Genomic DNA, 22756 nt, shown 5'->3' with positions numbered 1-22756 from the left:
TAAAAACTCAGAAAAGTCAATCAATGGCCCTTACGTCTTAAGAACTGTTGCCATGCCTCGCCTTCGTGTGCCGCCATTGTTCCGCTTGTCACTGTATCCTGTCCCTGCTCCGATTTGACCCTGGACCAAAGCTCATTCACTCATTCGCTCCAGAGCAGACCTTTACACCGAGCACTTGTAAATCCAGGCGGCCATTTGAAAACCTCCGTCTTATTTTTAACTGTTCCGATGATGTATGTTTGAAATGTGCCCTTTGGAGACGTCACTGGAATAGCCCGGGAGATTGTAAAAGCCCGACAGGCAAGGAGCGGCACAAGGGGCTCGTATTTCAGGTGATATTCAGACGCAGAGTTCAATCAGCAGTAAAGCAACGAGGGAGACATTTGTGGCTGGCATGAGCAATTCATTTTCTTGTAGTAGCTGCATTTCTTTTGCCATCATAGGCCTATGTCATGTAGCAGCAATATGTGAATGCTCGCGCGGTCCAAACTGAACGTCTTTTCATTGATCTCAAAGTAAATGAGAATCAAAATCATTGACTTTCTACTAGTTTCTAGAGGTGTCCCAACATATCGACTTATATATCGTAATATTTTGCAGCCGAATACGATGGTCGCCCTCAGCTACTCCATTTTGCCGGCCCGGAATGGTTGCTTCCCCGCATTGCATCACTAGACGCACCACCTTCAAACAGCGAGCTAATTTTGTCCCGCACCCTTTAAAAAAAAAAATTCATTCAATATCATTTTCATTTTTATTATACTGTCCATCATAGATAGAATAGCCCATGTCCAAAAGCTCCTCAATGCCTGTGCTTTATTCATTTATCTATTTTTTATTTAACAACAGTATTAAGATGGGTACTTATTACAGCATGGCCTCTCTTCGCCTTTACCACAGCTCTGTGTGGATTTTCTCGTGTGTTTATAGCAACTTATCCAGCAGCAACAGCATTTTGAAGGTTTTGCTGCTGCTCATTTTGGCTGAATATGGACATGCTGTATTTCTTTATTTTGGCTTTTCTGAGGACTTTTTAGTCGCTGGGTTAGTTTTCCAGATGAATAAGCCTCTGGGCATAAAACAACGTAAGAATCGCGAGTTAGCGGCTAGTTTAGCAACATTAGCTTGTATGTTGTAAACACTGCAGACTCCACGCTGCAACACTAACAACATTTAGCTCTGGTTAAATCCAGCACAGACTCTGATTTAGGGAGTGTCGTCTGTAATAAAGTCAGCTCTATGTGGAATATTGTATTTCCACTAAAGAAATCTCAAGTTTGTTGCTATTTTCTCTCCTCAGTGGAGAGCTGCAGCCCATAGGATCGCGGCCACACGTCAAGTGGTATCGGTTTCTGGTATCAGGACCTCATGAATGAGTACGAGTATGAGTACAACAAGCATGTGGCATCGACCTTATACCCAATACTGGTATCAGTATTGGTGCGTCCCTACTTTTTTTAATGATGACGTACGATGACGAGCTAAAAATAGCTTATTGGGGACCAAAACATGACTAGACATTTATGAGTTTACATCAATGAGACGCTACACGTCACAAGGGAAGTCAAGATTAATCGGTTCTACAATTACCGCGGTTATAAAAGCTCACAGTAGGTTAATCATAAGAATATTAGGAGCCACGGTAAATCATCTCATGAGCCGTAGCGTATGTTATCTGTGTGCACACAAATAACGTTCGAGGGTTGAGGGAAATAAATATATGACAGTTCCAGTTTAGCAGATACAAGTCTTAAACTTTTTACTTTGCTACATATCTTATTTATTCTGATAAATGTGTGCTGCACAAAAGATTATTGATATTTCCTTTCTGTCTTCAAACACACCACAAGGGCAGTGTGGAGGATGAATGAGGGTGAGGTGTAAAACCAGGTGAGGCGAGAGGGGTGTATATTCTTATAGCATATTTGCACGAGGATAGGCTCTTTTTTTACACAAAGTTCTGTTGATTTGACCAGAAACGTACAAAACCCAACTGAATTGTGAGAGTTTGTGTGAGAGTTGGGGAAGCGTTCTCAATCATCTACGAAAAACAGGGAAGTTGGCAGTACAGCAAACTCATTCCAGCTTCCCGCACTCACCTCGATGCTGAAGTATCCTCGATCGACGTAGTCTCCGAGGAACAGGTAGCGAGTGTTACTGGGAGAGCCTCCCACTTCAAACAGCTTCATGAGGTCAAAGAACTGCCCGTGCACATCACCACAGACTGCAAGACAAAACATCATGACTACCAAGTTACTGCATTCATTCTACATGCTCCTGTTAGGAATCTGAAAATTACCAGAAGGTCTATGCATTTTCCCCCAAAAGATTTATAACTATGAATAATGTGATGAATGTAAAGACACTGGACACAGGGGGCAGATTTTGAGCAAAAATTTAAGGAAAATCTACAAAAATCTCGGCCCTAATTGTTTCTATTATCACTGAACTTTTTAAGGCACCTAAATTGTATTTTTATGCAAAAGTAGATTTAATGAGATTTAGAATCAATTTGAATGTTTTTTAATGACATTGAGCAAAATTCATGAAACACCCCACGGAAACCCAACACGATCAATGGTGCCTTCTGGAACTAGGTGAAGGAACAGGTACCGGACGCCTGAAAGCAGAGCAGATGTGCTTTGAGGAGGCTTGAGCGTGCACTTGTGGAAAAGGCCCATTAGTTCCGGGGTAGACTCGCATACAAACATTTCCAAGGTCAGTGGGTGTTTAGTGTCACCCACACTAGACACACTAGAAGGTAACTTTGGGTAATAAAGGCTAAAAATTGGCATTGTTCATTAAAGCAGTACTCGGTTATTTGTTTACCTAAATAAATCCTTTCCGTAGTCCCTCTGGGGGCAATAGTGTTAATGGGATGCACTGCACATCATCTCCCCCTGATGTCTCTGGCGAGAAAACCACCCTTGCAGCTTTCCCTGCTCTGACCTGGAGCCACCAATACACACTAATGGAATCACGAAGAAGAAGCTAACAGGCTTAAACAGTATTTACAGCCAAGTTTGAGTGAAAAGAATGATCTCCATTGTGTAATAGGATGTACAATATCCTTCTCTCCCTTTGTCTTTTCTGTCAGCGTAGTATTTACTCTCACGGACAATTAATGAGTAAAAAAACATCCTACAACACCTGCAGTGGCGCTAATGGCCTCTAGGGGCATGAGTTACTTAGCCCTGCATTGATATAATCATTATATTAATGGAGTCACGATTATTCTGAGGAAAAATATTGCGATTTTACAATCATTCACATGTATCGAAATTGATGAAGAAAATAACGAGAACTTCTCAGATCGTCTGTGTAGGCTCTCAGTTGTACAGGAGTTGTCCACCTTCAAAGCAGAGTCATCTTCTGCACTCTGTCGTTGAATTGTAGGATGCTTCGCCTCTTCATCCAAAAGGCTTCGTCAGCAACACTAAAGTTTAACCTCAGCCCGCAGACAAGAAATAGACCACTGGGAGGTTTAGTTTGGCTCAGTCCCTCCCCTCTATTAACGGCTACTCTCACCTGTGGGTAAACACCTTTGTAGTTCGAAGTCTATGGAGTTTGAAGTCCTAACTCACACCTCAGTCTCAGTCTGAACGATCCTACTCTCAGCTGATCACTGCCGTCACCTGCCTATTGATCAGGACAGATCAATAGGCAGGTAATTGGCAGTGATCAGCTGGGTGTTTGTCCGCCCCACGTGCTTCTCACTTTAATGAGCCTGGAGAGGCAAGATCTGAAAGTGCGCTCCTACTAGACAAGAGCTAGGTATGGTTTTACGTGTTTTTTTGTCACTTTTTGAGCTCTGTGTGCCCATCTCTTATAACCACAGTCAACAGAACTGAAGTGTCCGATCGGCGGTACCTGTGATGGGCGCGTCCACCTCCAGCATGCACTTCTCCTGCCGCAGGATGTTGGCTCCGTCGTTGATGATCTTCAGAGCCGTGTCCTCCTCCACGCGGCCCTCCTTCACCAGATGGGTCCTCAGCATCTCCGCGTTGGGCTTCCCATTCTCGTACAGCTCCTTGACCGTCAGCTTGTGTTGGGGAGGGTATGGCACAGCTGGGGACAAACAAACAATAGGCTTGGGAATTGCAAATAACGGTAAGGAATTCAGTTCAATCCAATGCACATCGTCGAGCACTAACATTTTCTGGACAGGACTAGACAAGAAAGTAGGAAGTCATAAATAGTAGCGCGAAACCTAGTGAAAAATTAAATCAGGGCAGATGGAATATATATCGATATTGGCTACAAATATCTGATACTGAATCGATACCCATTTTGGCTCTTATCGCATAAAACACAACTTTCACCAATTAAATCTAGTTGGTGGGCATGCTGCATATCATTTTGAAGCTTAGCTCTTTAGTTAGTTTTCACATCCACAAATGTTTTTTTTTTTATTGCAACGCAAAATGCCGTGGCTAGCAACAGCATGCTAAAGTTAGCGGGAGCAGGCTAATGCTAACGCTTGGTCAGAAATACCTAGAGTAGCTTAATAAAATAAAATAAACACTGTGGGGGTTTTAGGTTATGAAATGCTGTTAAAGAATAACAATATAACATATTTTTAATGCAAAAGTTGCAACGATAAAAAAAAAAAAAAAAAACAGGAAGGAAGCTCATTAAAATAATAGTTGGTGCCCCCTTCCCCCAGTGCCTGACTTTTTCTGCTCCGCCCCTGCAGCTGTAGCGCACTTCAGCTCAGACGTGTCTTCCCTCTCTGCACCTTCCCCTCTTTCCTTTCTCACCTGTCGCTGCAAGCGCAGGCAGCAGAGAAAACTACATGACACTACTGTTTTGTCAGGATCTGTTAAGTTTTCTAACGTCTCCATACACGGCCCGTGCCTGAAGTCTCCTCTTGCGGCACAGGGATTCCTATGTGTGTGTACCATCAGTCGTATTGGCCACATAATAATAATAATGCATTGGTTTTAATGGCGCTTTTCTGGACACTCAAAGACGCTTTATATTGCACTATTCATTCACACTTGGTGGTGTTCAGCTACTATTGCAGCCACAGCAGACGGAAGCGAGGCAACCAGTCTGCGCCATCGGCCCCTCCGACCACCACCAACCACTCACTCACACAACATTCGCCAGGCTTCCTGGTGTTCCCAAACGGTCCCCCATCCAAGGAGCGACCAGGCCCTTCCCTGCTCAGCTTCCAAGGTCTGACGGGATAGATACAGACGGCATATCGTCAGAGAAGGGGGCGTGGCTTCGCCGAGGGGGAAAATAGAATCTTTAGAGAAACACAATTTTCCACTCTTTTTAACCATTTTCTGGTGGAATATGAACTTCATATCAAGTGTAAATCGGGCCCATATGGATATTTTGTCGCAACAGATTGTTCAGTAGAAGTGAAAAAAAACGGCAGTTGTAGCAAGCGCTAGCTAACAGTTAGCATTAGCCTGATGCTAACATGTAGCATCAAGTTAGCATTCTCCGTTATTCATGTATTTATGGGCCGTTGAACCACTTTGCTCCTCCCCATGTCTTTGTATCATTATTTAGTAGAAACTATATTCATAATTCAGCATTTGTTACAGTAGTCTTTGAATAATTAGAGAAAATTTACACTTTTTCAAAATTGCATCTCTGGAATCGCCCATATATGGTCATTCTTGAAAACAGTTAAGGGGGAAAGCAATTTTGAAAAAATCTAAACTTTGTCTAATTATTCAAAAACTACTGTAACAAATGCTGAATTGTGAATATAGTTTCTACTAAATAAAGAAACAAAGACATGGGGAGGAGCAAAGTGGTTCAACAGCCCATAAATACATTAATAACGGAGAATGCTAACTTCATGCTACATGTTAGCATTGGGCTAATGCTAACGGTTAGCTAGTGCTTGCTACAACTGCCGTTTTTTTCACTTCCACTGAACAATCTGCTGTGAGAAAATATCCATATGGGCCCGATTTACATTTGACTTTATTTATGCGTGATACATAAGTTCATATTCCACCAGAAAATGGCTAAAAAGAGTGGAAAATTATGTTTCTATAAAGATTATATTTTCCCCCTCGGCGAAGCCACGCCCCCTTCTATGATGAGATGCCGTCTGCATCTATGAGCAGAGCAAAGGCGGAATGGCCACACATAACTCTTCTTTCTCATTGTTTAGCTGCTGTCGTTTTTTTCAGCTGTGTTAATAAAACAGCGGCGCAAATACTGTACAGTTCTGTTCAGTCTCATTGGCCTCAACGTGGTGCCACTCGGAGACGACGCACTGCACGTTATGAGCTTATAGAGAGCGGCGGCACTGCAGACTGACTTTATTCCTTGTTCCATTTGGGAGTTGCCACAGTGATTTTTATGTCTTTATTTTATTTGGTCGATCCAGCCCCCTCTTCTGCATCCTGCTCTCAATCATAAATCAAAATTCGAACGACAGAGGAACAAGAGGCATGAAAGCTCCATGTGTTACCTTGAAAACATCGTCAAAATACAAGCAAAACACCCTTCATGACAAAGACCGCTCTCGATCGCTGCATAAATCGAGCGCAAACTTCTAATCATCTTCTGACATTCGCTTTCATTGCAGCTTTAAGAAACACATTTCTCTGGAGATGCTAAAGACAGACCTGGAGAGTCTGTGTCTGTGTAATCCACCGCCTCCACAAAGCTTTTACTGCAGATGCAAAGGTCAGAGCTGCAGAGCGGAGGAGCCACATGAACGCTCACAAGATGGGACTTTAAAGGAAACGAGAAACCCAAAAGTAACATTGTCCAATCCAGCATGGAATCAGGACTGAACCACAAAGATTTTAATGGTGGCCCTGGCCAGATGAAGAAAAAAAAAAAGTGATTAGTTTGAGTCGCTTATAAACAGACATTCCTCTTGTGAAATGTCCGAGCGAAGCAAAATGATGTGGGTTTCTTCATTGCGGATATTTGGCACCCCTTCCTTATATAAAGAGCTTCGGAAACAAAGCAGCGGACAGCGGGACGTAGACGCTTGGCTCCTCGGACAGGAGAATACCGGTAGTTTCCCCACGTCAACTGAAAAAGCATCCCACAAAGCACCAAACTTTAAGTTTAGTATCTTTTTATTGCGTTGGATTTTGGTTGATCTCTGATGTCCGCCTGTTTCCACACTATAATACGCTGGTCTCCACCTGTCATGTGTTTCCGTGTACTAGTAGGAGTGTTCCCAAAGGTTTTCGTTTGGTTTTCATTGTTGACACGTCCTTTGGCGACCAAATGCCATGCAAAAAACAGTTTTGCACACACGCCTATTGTCGATCAGTTTATATGCGTTTCAGTGCGTGAACCCAGGGTTGCTACTCAAGGTCCTGACTGAAACCCTACAGCCCGCCACTGTAAACATGTATTATTATAGTAAAGGTCCAATAACAGACATATATAGAAACAGACCTGATAGAGGTCAACCGATGCCGATATGCACCGCTGATATTTTTGGCCAATTTTATTTTTGAAGGTCTCGTCTATAATCCTATGTATGATGCCTAAAGACAAAAATCAGCAGACTCCAAAAAACAAAAAACGGCAAGTCTCCATTTCTTATGGTTCAGAAATTATAAGCAAAAGTCTACAGCATAAAATATGTAAAATAGGTGGAGACTGATTTTCAGCTCTGAGAGGAAGTTGTGGGAGGGTCATTATAAGGATCTGACTGAGCACTTTCCAATGTATAACTTTTGCTTCCAGATATATCGGCCTTTTTATCAATCGATATTAGCAGAAAGCCGATATTGTAAAAAATAAAATAACTGGATAACAGTAATTTATTTTGATCATAATTTCAGGCTGTGGCCATACCGCCTTTGCTCTGCCCGATCACGTCAGACCTTGGAAGCTGAGCAGGGAAGGGCCTGGTCGGTACTTGGATGGGAGACCGTTTGGGAACAGCAGGAAGCCTAGCGAATGTAGTGAGTGTCTGAGTGGTTGGTGTTGGTCAAACGGGCTGATGGCGTAGATTGGTCAGCTCGCTTCCGTCAGTCTACCCCAGGGCAGCTGTGTAGCTTACCACCACCAAGTATGGAGTGAATGAATAATGCAATGTAAAGCATCTTTGAGCATCCAGAAAAGCGCTAAACACAAAACCAATGTATTATTATTAATATTTGGGGGAATAATACAGTGTCGCGGTTCGTCACCCTGGGTAATGGTGGGTCCAGAAGCCGTACCAGTTGAGAACCGCTGGTCAATAATGTGTGTGTTTCTAAACTGTAAAACTGTGCCAATGCTGACAAAACTGACAAAAATCAGCAGATTCCAAAGCAAACAAAATAAAACATCTGGATCTCTTATGGTTCAGAAAACAAAAGCAAAAGTCTGCAACACGATGAATGGAGACTCCGAGGTCAACTGCAGTGGACGAATTTCGAGGTATACTTTAAAACAATAACAACAAAAAAAGCTTAACCTTATTGGGTATCTGCGACTATTCTAAGCCCAAGTTAAGTATCGGTAAAGATACATTTGGGATGGAATGTTATAATTTCACGTCCGTGGAGATGTGCCATGTTTCTGGGCACTAGCAAACATTTTCCATAGACTAACACGATATGACATCAGGATCAGAGGATGAGAAGTGTAAAACAATATAGTCTTAAAGCGTGGGGGTTAACTTTTTGCCGTCTCAATCGCAAAAAAAGCAATACACCTCCCTCTTTAAGTTACCAAGTCAGAACTCTTGCGACCAATATTGTGATAACGTTTGTTTGTCGCTGAATTGAGCCGCCCTGCAAACCCTGCCACGAAAGACAACCGACATCATCATTTGCGAAGTGTAATCTATGTGTCTGTTTGGGAAGATCCAAGCTTTTTATTTTTCAAGTGATAAAACAAAAATACAGAGATTTCTCAGACAGCGGCATTGGGAGCCTGTCTTGGCGCCCCCGCGCAGCCAATCAAAGCGCCATAAAAGCGGATGAGGAGCGAGAGTGGGTGCATTTAAGAGACGCTGCTGCAGAGGTGGCGCCGAGTGATAATCAGCCGCTTCAGACTTGGACATACAATGTGAACGGCACCGACGAGAGGCTCGATGTGCAACCTTCAACGTCGAAAGATCTTGACGCCTCGCATTATAATCTAGGCACAAAAGTCATTTCATCAGCTCAGAGGAATGAGGGGAAATGTAGATATTCAAAGTGAATTGGACAGGCAACATTCGAGCAACAATTGTGTAGAATTTCAGCAAAAACTGCAGTAGCATGTGTTTTAGATGTTATTGTGAATGTCATTATTTTTTAAAAGAAAGTTTAAATAAATAGAATCCGATGGTCTTTGCACCTGTCTTCTGTTCAGTGCTCACCACTTTTTCTCCCTTGAATCACTTTTTGATAGACACTGAAGCTGACAGGGCTGGGTTTAATTAATCAATCCCTTTTCTTTTGAATAGCCCGATATCGATTATTTAAAAAAATGTTTTTCCCCATAACAATGTCATGTGACATTTCTGTTTTGGTCAGGTCATGTTAAATAAAAAGTTCATGATTAATGTGCCTGCACTGGGTTCAATTCTTAATGTAAACATTCATATTTTTACGAATTCACCGAGTTAGTTAGTTGCATTTGCAATTGCTATTTACAGCATTTGTTCTTCTGAAAATGTCTTCCATACCCAAGTAAAATCAGTACTGCGTGATATCCTTAACTGAAGCAAGAATCAATCAAATTGAATCAAATCGGATCGATTTGGGAAATACCCAGCCCTAATGATGAAGAGGCACTAAAATGTGACCATAACGTGCCTTAAAGACCTTAAAGTGCCTCTTGCAGACTGGGAACACCCTGCAAGAGCTGAACTAAAACAGGACTAAACACGGCCACACAAGACAAGACAGTTCCAATGAGTTGGTGCAAAGATCTGTCTTTTTTAAGTTGTGCTGGGTTTGTGGAGTTAAAGGAAATACGTCGCAATGTCAGCCTTTTCCTCATGTGTATGAGCTCGTTACAAAAGCAACTAAAGCAGAGGCACAGGACAGGAGTCCTGACAAAAGTTTTGACTTCTGGAGTCTGTATTCTACTCTCAGTGCGAGGAGCAGCAGCTACAGACAGAGCAGGACCAGGAGTGGAGCTACAGGTGGCAGAGGGACTGGGGGAAACACCTAGCCTGGCTATCGAGCTCAGGGCTGCAGAGAACGTTCATGTTTTTAAGAGCAGGCTCAAGAACCACCTTTTTAGCTTAGCTTTTAACTGACAATTTATTTAATCCCATACATATATATATAATATATGTATGGGAGGTTGTGCCAGGCGTAATGTTTTAAATGTTGTAATCTGTAAAGCACTTTGTGATACCTTTCGGTATGAAAAGCGCTTTATAAATGAAGTTTGATTGATTGATTGATCGCCAGACTAAATATCCCAAGTTATATTTAGTCTGGGGATCACCAATTCATTTTCTCGTAGGAGAGGTGAGGTTTACGATCGTCCATAGTCGTTTATTGAGCGCCACAAATGTCTATCATGTGTGTCTGCACATAGCCATAGCCAATCATATCATCGTACCCGATGACTGTAAACTTTCGAGTTAAACTAGAACACAGTCTGAAGTTTGATCAAAAGATGGAGTCGCTGCTGTCATGTTGGATCTGTAATTTTTTTTTAAATCCATAAACAAACTACAAGCTTCCATATATCGAATAGTGCGTCATCGTCTTGCCGTCCCTCCTCGTTCTGTGATTGGTCCCCAAATCCATGTGAAGATTTCGGCCACGGTGCCCAGGCTGCTGTGCAGTTGGAAATGATTCAAGCGCACAAAGCAGCATGGGTATTCCCAGGCTAGGAAACGCCAAGAGGTTTTTACTGTAAATGAAAAAGTACATACATGAAACTAAACTAAAACCAGAACAGAAATTAGAACAGGGAGCTTCTGGTATCCAGCAAAAAATGGTGCTAATAAAAGGAGGCAATGGGATGTGCAGAGAAAGATCAGGTCCAGACACTCATATTTTGCAAAAGTAGAAAAGGCTTTATTAATGGGCCAGAAACATTAAAAAGCACACCAACGCTTGCGCCTTCATCAGGGTGTGAAACTAAAACCAGCTTTGAAAGTGTGTGTGTTGCTATGAGAAACAATTGTTCTACCACCTCAAAAAAATCAACTTCCAGTTGAAGACAACAACATACACCACTCTAAGCCATTATCACACTACAGTGGCAAGAAAAAGTAAGTAAGCCGTCTGGAATTTCTCACATTTCGGCCTAAATTAGTCACTAAATGTGGTTTGATCTTCATCAAAATCACAGGAATGATTAAACAGTGTCTGCCTGATCTAATACAACCCAAACATTTACATTTTATCGTGTTTTTATTGGCAATAACATGTAAACATTCACAAGATGCCATGGAATAAATAAGTACTCTGTTAGATTCAATAGCTGGCTGGCTGAAGTTATCGCTGCCACAGGAAGGTCAGACGTTTCCTGTAGTTGCAGATTAGACGTGCATCAGGATGAATCTTGGACCATTCCTCTTAACATAACTGTTGCAGTTCAGCAGATTCCTCGGATGTCTGGTGAGAATAGCTTTCTTTCAGGACTGACACCTGAACATTATTTCGTTGTACGCTTGTACAATGATAATAAAGCACTTACTTATTTATTTTCTTGAGGTGATGCCACAGCATCTCAATCAGGTTTAGGTCAGGACTTCGGGCCATTCCAGAATGTGTACTTTATTGTTCTGAAACCATTCTGAAGTGGATTTGCTTTTGTGCTTTGGCTCATTGTCTTGTTGCAGCTCCATCCTGTTGAGTTTCAGCTGTTGGACAGATGGCCTTAAGCTTTTCTGTGAATTCATTTTTCTATTGATGATGATCCAGCTGTCCAGACCTTGAGGCAACAAAACAGCCCCACACCATGATTCTCCCTGCACCATACTTCACAGTGAGGGTTTTGATGTTAGTGTGCTGTTCCATTATTCCTCCACACATGACGTTGCCAAACTGTTCAACTTTGGGTTCATCAAACCACAGTATATTTTGCCAGCAGTGCTGTGGAGCATCCATGTGCTCTTCTGCAAACTTCAAACGTGCAGAAATTGGGTTTTTTTAGACAGCAGTGGTTTCCTCTGTGGTGTTCTCCCATGAACCCAATTCTTGTTCAATGTTTAACGTATTGTAGACGTGTCAACAGAGATGTTTGCATGTGCCAGTGATTTCTGTAAGTCTTCAGCTGGCACTCTAGGGTTCTTTTCTACCTCATGAAGTATTCTGCGCTGTGCCCTTGAAATCATCTTTACAGGACAGCCTTGGAAGTGAAGCAATAGTACCAAACTGTCTCCATTTCTAGAAAAAAAATCTATTTGAAGATCAAGACTTTTAGGAGATGGTTCTGTAACCTTTTTCACCTTTATACGAATCAACAATTCTTGATTGTAGGTCTTCAGAGAGCTCTTTGAAGTGAGGCATCGTGCACATCAGACAATGTGTCTCAACAAGGGACAATTCTTAACTAGTGTGTGTTTTCCAGGGCAGCTTTAAGCCACACCTCAGTGACTGGGCATCAGGTTGGCTCATAAATGTCTGCATAAATGATTCTAATTTTCTCTTGGAGGAATATTTGCCAGGCGGTGTACTTACTTATTCCACGGACTCCTGTGAATGTTTACATGTTATTGGGTGATATTTGTTCAGGCAGACACTGTTTAATCATTCCGGTGATTTTGATGAAGATCAGACCACATTTAGTGACCAATTTAAGCAGAAATGTGACAAATTCCAGACGATGTACTCACCTTTTCTCGCCACTTTATTATAGCAATGAAAAAATGTATTCTTATGTTCTTTTTCATTTCTTTCTTGATAATAGTTGTTGTTTTGTGCAGGCTGGGGAGCCGTCGAAAGGCTTATTTAGCAAACCATGAATCACTATCTCGGCTAAATTAGTCTGAAACTGTATGTAGAGAGCCATTTGGGAGCCACAAGGGCCGGCTCTTTTTGATGAGCCGATCCGAATGATCCGGTTCACCAAAAATCCCATCACTAGTCCCCGTAACTAATTTCCATCCATTCATTTATTTATTTTTGAACATTTATTTCATTGTCCCCTCTGTCAAACTCGCATTCATCCTGGCCTATTGTACATGTTGTAATGCTTTTCAGTGACATTCAAGTCTTTCATTCGTAAAACTCGGAAACACGGGAAGATAATTTGTCTTGAATCTAATTTCATTGAAAAAGTGGGACACTATCTAAATAGGTGGGATGGGGGGGGGGGGGACAGCCTAACTGCAATTTGTAAATGCTCTGACTCAGTTGTTTTGCCAATATGACTTTCACAACTACAGCACATTCTTGTTTACTGCTTTGAGGACGAGCACTTGCTCCTCACGTGCACCGCCGCCCACTTAGAGGTGCCATGACGGTGAAGTAACATCACCATCTGAGATAGAGGAAAGTGGCACAAGAACTTTTTATAATCTCGAACACCTCACGTGATCTCACCCACAAGACAAATGTCGGAACTGTTGTGGTATAAATAAACAGAGAGAGAGAGAGAGAGAGAGAGCGGCCTAAGCCAAGGGACCGCCTTAAGAAAGATTAGCTAAAGCCTTTATTAGCCGCGCTTCAAATTCAAGCGCCGTTTACTTAAAAGCACTCACTGGAGACAAGCGGCGACGAGAAAAGAAGAAAAAAAGAAGCTCCAAACAGGTGTTCCAGACGAGATTACACTTTTTCAATAGCCGTTTTTTAGACTTTAGCTGGAGATAAGTTGGTCTGGTAAAAGCCCAAAAGCAAAGAAGCCTTGAGAAGGAATGCTTTAACAAAATAAAAATGGTGGAGAGCTACTTGCGATTTGAGGAATTTTGATAAATCGGGACTTAGCAGAGAAAGGCTTGTAAAGGTGAAAGGAAGAACATGTAGACAATTTCTTCTTTATCATTGCAGACATTGTTGTTCTAACGATTTGGTGCACAAAGGGAAAATGCATGAATGTAACTTGAGACTAGAGCTGGGCGAGACTGACAGAAATGAAATATTTTTCTTGATAAAGAGGATGACGCGATGTTTTTGCAAACTATAAGAAATATGCAAAAATGAGCTGCAAACATCTGCATTGACATTGCTTTGTCGCTCAAAAAGGTAATTGTCCTGGTCAGACGACAACAGGGCAGAAAAAACACTTTCCACATTCGTTTCCAATTTTGTTCAAAACTATTTCAGTTTTTTTTTTTCAATTTTTTCCTTCCCATTTTTGCCCAATTTTTTCCAATATTTTTCACTATTTTTCCACATTTTTATCACGATTTTTCACAAGTCTTTCCCCTATTTTTTTTACATTTTTCCCCATTTAATCCCTCCCCAATATTTTCCCTAATCTTTCCAAATTTCTTGACATTGGGTATAAACTCAATATTTTCAATTTCCATATCTTCCTAACAGCAGTTTTAATATTATCTTGTAGACAATATATCGGCCACCTCAACTTGGAACGAATCAGGTGATCACCGAGATAGATTTGTCTAATCAAGCTCATGTAGAAAGTGTTTGGAGAGTCAGTGAGGCGGCCGTTACTGATGTCCAGATCGGATCAGGACATCTCAACAGCAACGATTGCAATTAGCAAAATGCAAAGGCTGTAGTTATTTAGGTAGCGTAATGTCCTCAGCGGCAGAGGTGGGTAGGGAAGCCATAATATTTACTCCAGTATAAAAGTCAAAAGTAATGGCCCAAATAATTACTCATGTAAGAGTAATAAAGTACTTGGAAAACATTCTACGTGAGTAGTTGTGGTCCAAGACTCATTCCTTTCCTAACGCAACATCTGTAGAATTACCCATATGATCACAAAGCAGCCAGAAGGAAATCAGAAAGGAAGGGGGAAACTTTCTGAAAGATGAGTAGATTTTTTCTACTGAATAAAAACAAAAGAAATGGAGAGGTGCAAAGTGGTTCAAACAAAAAAAAACCTGACTTCCTGCTAAGCAGGAAGCTAATGTTAGCTGCATGCTACATATGCTAACACTAGCTGTAACCCGGCCTCCGCTAGTCTCCACATTTGATGTTCGGAGCTTATGAGTTAGTACAAAAACATAAACCAATGGTTGTGTCCGAATGTGCACCCGAGCCGCTAACCCCTCATAGCAGACCGGTGGTTCCCAACCTTTTTCCTTGAAGCCCCCCCTGCACATGCTGTAGTCGGGCCCCCCCCATTCCAAAACTATGGCCACGACAAATAATAATAATAATGCATTGGTTTTATATAGCGCTTTTCTGGACACTCAAAGACGCTTTACATTGCACTATTCATTCACTCCATACTTTACCAACCACTCACTCACTCACTACATTCGCTAGGCTTCCTGGTGTTCCCAAACGGTCTCCCATCCAAGTACCGACCAGGCCCTTCCCTGCTTAGCTTCCAAGGTCTGACGGGATTGGGCCTAGCAAAGGCGGTATGACCACAAATGTATCAAAACTTGACAATAGTTGCAAAAAAATTACTCATTTCAAACAAATATACTGAAATTGGAGTGTTGTACGCACCTGTAGTCATATTTGATGATGCAGCCGAATTTGCACACAAAAAAAAAATCACTAATGACCTGACCCTCTGACCAGACAAAGCTGTAGTAGACTATAGTCATGTTGCCTATACTTATATACGCAACACGATTAAAACAGCTGTCTTTATTCACTCGTGCCGGCTATGGAGCTCTTTTTCACGGATATATCTACCAGTATATTTCACAAGATATTTAAACCCTATCTGACCTGCGTATGCCACACTTCCGTAGACCGCGCATTTTTGCCAAGATTGGCAACAAGTGGAGTTTTTTTTCGCTTCTATTTAACAATCTGCTGTGAAAAATCATCCATATGGACCTGTTTTTGGCTTGACTTCATTGGTGTGTGATAAATGTGTTTAAAAAAAAAACGGCACAGGGCCTTTCACCTTGAGTAGCGTTAGCACGGCAACAGTAAGGCAATGCTCACCTGTTTTTCACATCCATTTGCAACAATGAGGTAAAATAATAAAAACAATTGCAAACGTGGACTAACGCTATGATGAAAAGAGTTTAACGCTCACTTTTAAGCTTCAAAATACAAAATAGCACTCCTGAGGAACATGGCAGCAGTTTGAAAAGCCTGAATAAAGGATAACACAGGACCTTTATAAACTAGTCAAACACTGACTCTTAATCACTTCAGCCTGAATTCGCAAGTGTTGGTGGTTGGCAGTGACTCTTCGTTCTGGACAATAATATAATGGTGCATCCTGAAGCCAAAGAAACTCCTCCAACTCGACAGCGAACGAGCCCACTGCCAAAGCGAACGGACTGAGGCGACAGCAGCGCTGACCGCCAATAACAAGCACATTATTAAAGGTGTGAACGCTACAATTTTATCACCAGGAGATTTTGTCACCAGGAAAGAAAGTCGATAGTAAAACGCACTGGAATGAAGGCTTTACAAATGCATATATTATCACAGAAACAGCAAAAGCAGCAGCACATTGTTTTTATGGTAAACAAGGCAGATTGGACTATATTTAGTTGAGAATTCCATCACAATAGACATAGTGAGGTTTATTTCACAAAATAAATATGCACAGTCAATGAAAGGGGTGTAACGGTTCAGCTCTCTCACGGTTCAGTGCATCATGGTGCAAGTGTGATATAAATAATAAGTTGGTTTTGAAATGAAATAGCCTAAATGTTCATTATTAGGCAGTGTTTATTATCTCAGAATAAAATTGGGAAAGCTTTGTAATTTTTCAAAGCTGCTTTATAATAAAATGTTTCCGTCTGGGCTCACAATGCAATCCAGTGTTCGGCTGTTCCTGGACAACATTATGCTTGTACTTTTGCGTACCGATGCACTGGATCAATGTGTCGTACCACAACTATGCAGATGACACTCAGATCTACGTGTCACTGACGGCTGGTGAACATGGGCCTGTAGATACACTCTGTCACTGCATCCGACAGATCAGTTTGTGGATGCAAAACAACTTTCTCCAACTAAACTCAGACAAAGACAAGACAAAGTGTTGTCAGTCGCCTTGAGTCTCTCTCTCTAAAACGAAAAAATCAGGTTAGAAATCTGGGAGTAATCATGGACTCAGACCTGAACTTAAAGCCACATCAAAGCAAGAACATCAGCAGCTTTTTACCATCTGAAAAACATGGCTAAGATCAGAGGAATAGTGTCAAAACCGGACTTAGAGAGACTTATCCATGCATTTGTCTCCAGCAGGTTAGACTACTGTAACGGCCTACTCACTGGCCTCTCTAAACGAGCTATCAGACAGCTACAGTACATCCAGAACGCTGCTGCTCGAGTTCTGACAAGAACCAGGAAATACGACCATATTAGTCCAGTGCTCCGGTCTCTGCACTGGCTTCCTGTCACTCAGAGAATAGAATTTAAAACAGCTCTGCTTGTCTACAAGTCTTTTCATGGTTTCGCTCCAAGTACTCTGACATGTTAGAGCCGTATGAACCATCTCGGGCCCTGAGAACTTCAGGGAGGGGCGTCCTGGTGGTTCCCAGAGTCAATAATAAACACGGTGAGGCTGCGTTTCAGATTCATGCAGCTAAAATCTGGAACAGTCTTCATGGGGATTTGTGTTTTCATACCTGGAAACACAACTAAGTAGGGCTGTGCATTTAATCAACATTTTATTGAAATTACAATCTCTCAACTTCAATTAGTTTTAAGCAACACCTAGTTTTGGAGTAAGGATGAGAACATAAAAAAGATTTCTCTGTGTTAAATGCATAGAAAGCATTAGTTTCTGCTTGAGCACAAATCTATCTTGTCTGCAGTAATTGGGAATCTTCGTTGCGAGCAATGCACCAATACGGATACCAGTATCAGGTATTGGCTCAATACCACACGATTGTACTCATACTCATGTTCATTAATGTAGTGCCGATACCAGAAACTGATACCAGCTGAGAGCAACAAACTGGAAAATTGTGAAGTGGAAATACAATATCCCACAGAGCCGACTTTATCACAGACTACCCTCCCTAAGAGGTCAGAGTCTGTGCTGGATTTAACCAGTGCTAAATGTTGCCTTCATTGTACCGCAGCACTGGATCTGCAGTGTTTACAAGATGAGCAGCTAATGTTGCTTACGAGCAGCTAGCGGCTAACAGGTCTGGTGATTCTTAAGTTGGTATATATGTTTAGCTACTTAATGCATCTGGAAAACTAACCTAAAAGTACTCCGAAAATGTAGAGTAAAGAAATACAGCATGTTCAAATGGCGCAAAATTTAGCTGCAGTAAAATAATCCAAATGCTGTAGGTGATGCAAACACGGGAAAATCCACAATTAGCTGTAGTGTAAAGCAACTCGGCCTGTCGCGATAATTACTACCGTGTTTTCCGGACTATAAGTCGCATTTTTGTCATAGTCCGGCTGAGTATGCGACTTGTACTCAGGTGCGACTTGTATATAAAAATATAATTTCACACTTTCACACTGACGGCCGCTAGAGGGCGCTCCAGGCTTGTGTACCAATATCTGCTACTCCTGTGCCACTGAAAATTGAAAACAAAAAACGGTAATCGAGCAGCAGAAAGAAAGCTCGGAGTGAGCGAGAATCTTGTGAGGGACTGGCGAAAAGCGAAGGTTGCGCTAACTGCAATGAAGAAAACAAATAAAACTAACCATGGGCTAAAAGCTAGATGGCCACAGCAAGTGGAACGAGGTCGCAAATGAGAGCTTGAACAACGTGCTGCCGGAAGAGGCTTGTCAACAGTGCAGTTACGCCTCTGTGCCCAGGTAGTTGCCAAGGCTGGTGCGACTCATAGTTCGGAGCGACTTATAGTCCGGAAAATATGGCATATAGACTTCTTGCTCTGTAAGTAAAATGGACGATAACATTTTTAGACTTGGTTAATGTGCGATGTGCTATGTGTGCTTAAATACAAAAGAATGAACGCTGTCACAGAGCTGAGTGAGCAGAGAATCCGTCTGCCAGTCTGTCTCCCTGTGAACACATTGGCTGTATCCCGCATATATCCAGATCATCTATAGATCAGCGCTGCTTTTGGAGAGAGGCGGGATGTAAACAAAGCGAAGTGGTGCAGATCTTTGCCGATGCCGACAATTAACTGTGAACTTAATGGCGGCTCGTCTGTGTGAAAACACTTGGAATTTCAGCCAAACGAACGCATCACGGAGAGAAAAACAACACTAATGTGCACTGCAGGTGTGTCCAACATTGATAAGATAAGATAAGATAAACCTTTATTGATCTCACATAGGAGAAATGAGGACTGTCAGAACAAAGTCAGAACAAAGACGACCAGTCAGCGTATCAGAGCTAATCAGCGCGACTCTTAGTGACTAAAATGGTCGCTCTCTTCTCACTATCAAAATACAACTTACGCATTTGTCCTGATAACATTACTAAGTACAGACATGTTTCCGTTCTGCACTGTTCAAAAGCCAGAGAAATGCTGCCGTGGTTTGACAAACAGGCAACAATTTCCCCCAAAATAGCTGCTTATCGGAGCAGGGAAGTAATAAAAATTAAAAAAAAAAAACACAGCAAAACATATAGGCTATTCTAAGTTTTGCATTAATGTAGCCTACAGTATGATCTGAATCTATACATTTAATACACATTTAATTCTAAGCACAAGTGAGTTGTTGTCAGGCAAGATTTCACCAGAATAATGTACATGAAATATCGATATTATCGTTTATCGGGATATTTTTTGGAGATGATATATCGATTATGAAGAAGAAATTTTCATGATAGGCCTATAAGCAACCATCTTAATAGTATTACTAAGAAGAAAAAAAAGTAATGAATACAGCACGGGCACTGAGTAACTTTTGGACAAGGGGTTCTGTCTCTGATGGACACATCACAGTGTGGACTTCACCATCTCCATTTAACACCTTTATGAATCATCAACGTGAGACCCAAGAAACAAATCACATCAACAATCATTGGAAAACAACGATGATGAAATTAAACATGCAATAAAAATAAAAAATTATACTGAATGAAAAATAAATCAAATAAAAGAGCAGACGTCAAATTATCTCCTTTACTCAAGGAATAGTAAATGAGTGAAGTAACTAATTAGTAACCAGGGGCGGACTGGCCATATGTCCATTCTGGAAGAGCACAGAAGGGCCACTGGCTCTAGGGCCACTGGTCTGGCCTCTCACTTTACCTTACCCTTACCCCCGGGCGCAACCGAGCTTTACCCAAATCTAAAAGCTTAAAAGAAAAGCATCCAAAAACAAAAATGTGCTGGAAAAGCAACAAAAAAGTGACAAAAACACAACAAAATGTGATGAAAACGTGACAACAAAGCAATGAAAAAAGCGATGAAAAAACAACAATAACATGAAAAAAAAAACCTGAAAAACAAGAGACGAAAACACGCCAAAAAGCCACAAAAAAGTAATGAAACAGCACCAAAAACATGACGAAAATGCAGCGATAACGTGACATAAAGTTACCATCACTTTTCTAGATGTTGGCTTTCAAATGAGGCGTTACAGTGTTGCTTTCCAGTCAAGAAGCCTTTTGAGAAAATGCTCTCGGTTAAGGCGGGGGGTAAGAGGTTAGCATATGTATTTGTGGAAGTGTCACATTTACGCTAATTTGGGCCAGGCTGGCCAGAGTCCAGGGCTGTTTTTCAGTCCCAGTCCGCCCCTGTTAGTAACCAATCTGCTGTGAAAGTCTGTCTTTAAAGGTCCTATATCATGCAAAATCGACTTTTTGGAGCTTTTAGCCATGTTGTTATGCTATTTCCTTATCAAAAACACCCCCAGAGTGGTTTGTGGCTTCATTCACGCAGCTCTCAGTAATCCTCCTGAATCCTGCTCTCTGAGCAGCTGCTCCTCCCTCTCCTGGTGAATGACTGAGTGTTCAGTTGTGTCGTAACAGCGGAACGGAAGTGCTCGACGTCTGTAATGTAATGTCTTAATTCTAGTTTAATTTGTAAAACAGCATTTTCATTATTTCTGTCGTAAGAGAGAAACAAAGTAAAAAAATAAATTAAAAAAATAATAAAAAAAATAAAAAGGATGTGCCCGAGGTGCTTCCAGGTCAGCTGAGGCCAAAACAAACACCCCTGAGCGTCTGAACAGATCAGTCATGTTTGCGCTGCAGCTGTGAAGATGGAGCTCGTTATAACTGGACACACCTGTTCTTTATTCTTAACTAACGATAATGTCACGGAGAAAAAGAAGCGCGTTTGGCTACGAGGACGAGGAGTTTATTCAACCTTTTTCAGGAAGAGGCCACTCAGCTGTTTTTTTTCTCCGGGATTCAGCGACTATCACCAAAATATTGTTTTTTTGTGACTGTCACTGATGGATGTTTGGTGAACCTTCGCCAGAATCAAAGTGGATTAACTTTTATAACCAACGCAAGTCCCACAATGTAAACAGCGATGGACCAGAGTGGTGAGTCAGTCCAAACGCGGGTTAGCTTGTGTGTTAGCATATTAGCCTGTGTGTTAGCCATTTATGAAGCTGTGTTGCAGATGTCAACTCCGTATAACTGCGTCGTGAAGTAACTTCACTTATTGCTGTTTATTTATATACAGTAAAGTTATATGAGCGGAGAGAGGGGGCGGAGTTAACTGAATCGAAGCGTTGTGTCTTCCGGGTTTGAAAAATACAATATATCATATAAATGCCTATACTTAACTTTGGAATGGCTAAAATAGCATGATATAGATCCTTTAAAACATCTACATACTTTACTATAATGGTTTGCACATATCAATATTCGGCACTCAAATCAAAGTACTCACACTCGTACCGATTTTAGAAAAAGTGGTATCGGTGTATCCCTGTATTTTGCCATATCGTCTGGCCCGACACAACTAAGACAAAATAAAACATTTAAATCCTACTTTATCTCATTCACTTGACATTGTACTTTTCTAGCAATTAACTGTAAAAATGCAACAATCTGCATATTGCATTGAATCCTGATCATGCTACATGTTGTAAACGGCCTACTACACACTGGGTTTTATTGCACTTCTGATGATAAACTGCATTTTGTTGACGTCTGCACAAGCGTGACGGAGTTCAAACTAATCTGATCCGAGAAGCACAGTGAAGTCATTTGCTAGAACCAGTCCTAAATTCTCATCGCCTCTGCCGTCCTAAGAGAGTCGTGACTCGCTCCGTCTGAACCGTGACAAGAAAAATGTTTAGTTAAAAATACAGCCTCCACATGAGACTACCCCGCGCCTCATCACCAGCCTTCATCACCGGCCTAATTAGCATGAATGTTTGATGAAGTCCTCGAACCGCCCGGCTGCTGCGCTCTGACACCCCACTCTCCCCCGACACCCCGCGCCAATCGTCCCGTCTGGCTCCGCAACAGACGCCCCGCCACCGCCGGGCGGCCTTGGACAAAGGTGCCGCTGTCTGCCACGCTGCTGCGCGGGGCAAGGCCAAGGGGCAGCGCGGGACAGGCCTCTGGAACATGCCCGCCATTGTTTGGGAGACGGGCGCGGCGACAATGGAGGCGGATTGAATTGCAAAGTCGTGGCTGGGCAGAGATGAATGGGGAGCAGTGTGCCACTTCAGATTGCTCTCATTATCTGTGCGGATTACTCCCAAATTTAAATATCCGGGACTTCTTGTTGGCGATAGAGTCGGTCATTGTCGACGCCGATGGGCAGCACAGTGGCACAGTGCTCACACCCCACAGCGAGAAGGTCCTGGGTTTTTTAGTGTGGAGTTTGGGTGACAAAGCTTTGAGGGGCAATGAGCTGGACAAGCCTCATGGAACCGGGCTGAGAAACAGGGAACCAGCC

At 42.0% G+C, this 22756-nt stretch overlaps 1 protein-coding gene across 4 annotated transcripts in view; it reads right to left on the bottom strand.

Annotated features, from left to right (window-relative positions):
• LOC306971712 (serine/threonine-protein phosphatase 2B catalytic subunit gamma isoform-like) overlaps positions 1-22756 on the bottom strand; it is a 75189-nt gene that overhangs the window by 39156 nt on the left and 13277 nt on the right. For all 4 annotated transcript variants that reach the window (XM_079568072.1, XM_079568075.1, XM_079568073.1 and 1 more), the window contains 2 exons: positions 3871-4068; positions 2100-2224 (listed from right to left, as the gene is read on the bottom strand). In XM_079568072.1, coding sequence (XP_079424198.1) covers positions 2100-2224; positions 3871-4068 — 323 coding nt within the window. The remainder of the gene's footprint in view (positions 1-2099; positions 2225-3870; positions 4069-22756) is intronic.

This window comes from Gobius niger (genome assembly GCF_951799975.1).
Source record: "Gobius niger genome assembly, chromosome: 1".
Lineage (NCBI taxonomy): Eukaryota > Metazoa > Chordata > Actinopteri > Gobiiformes > Gobiidae > Gobius > Gobius niger.
This window is presented reverse-complemented; position numbering and strand designations above follow the sequence as displayed.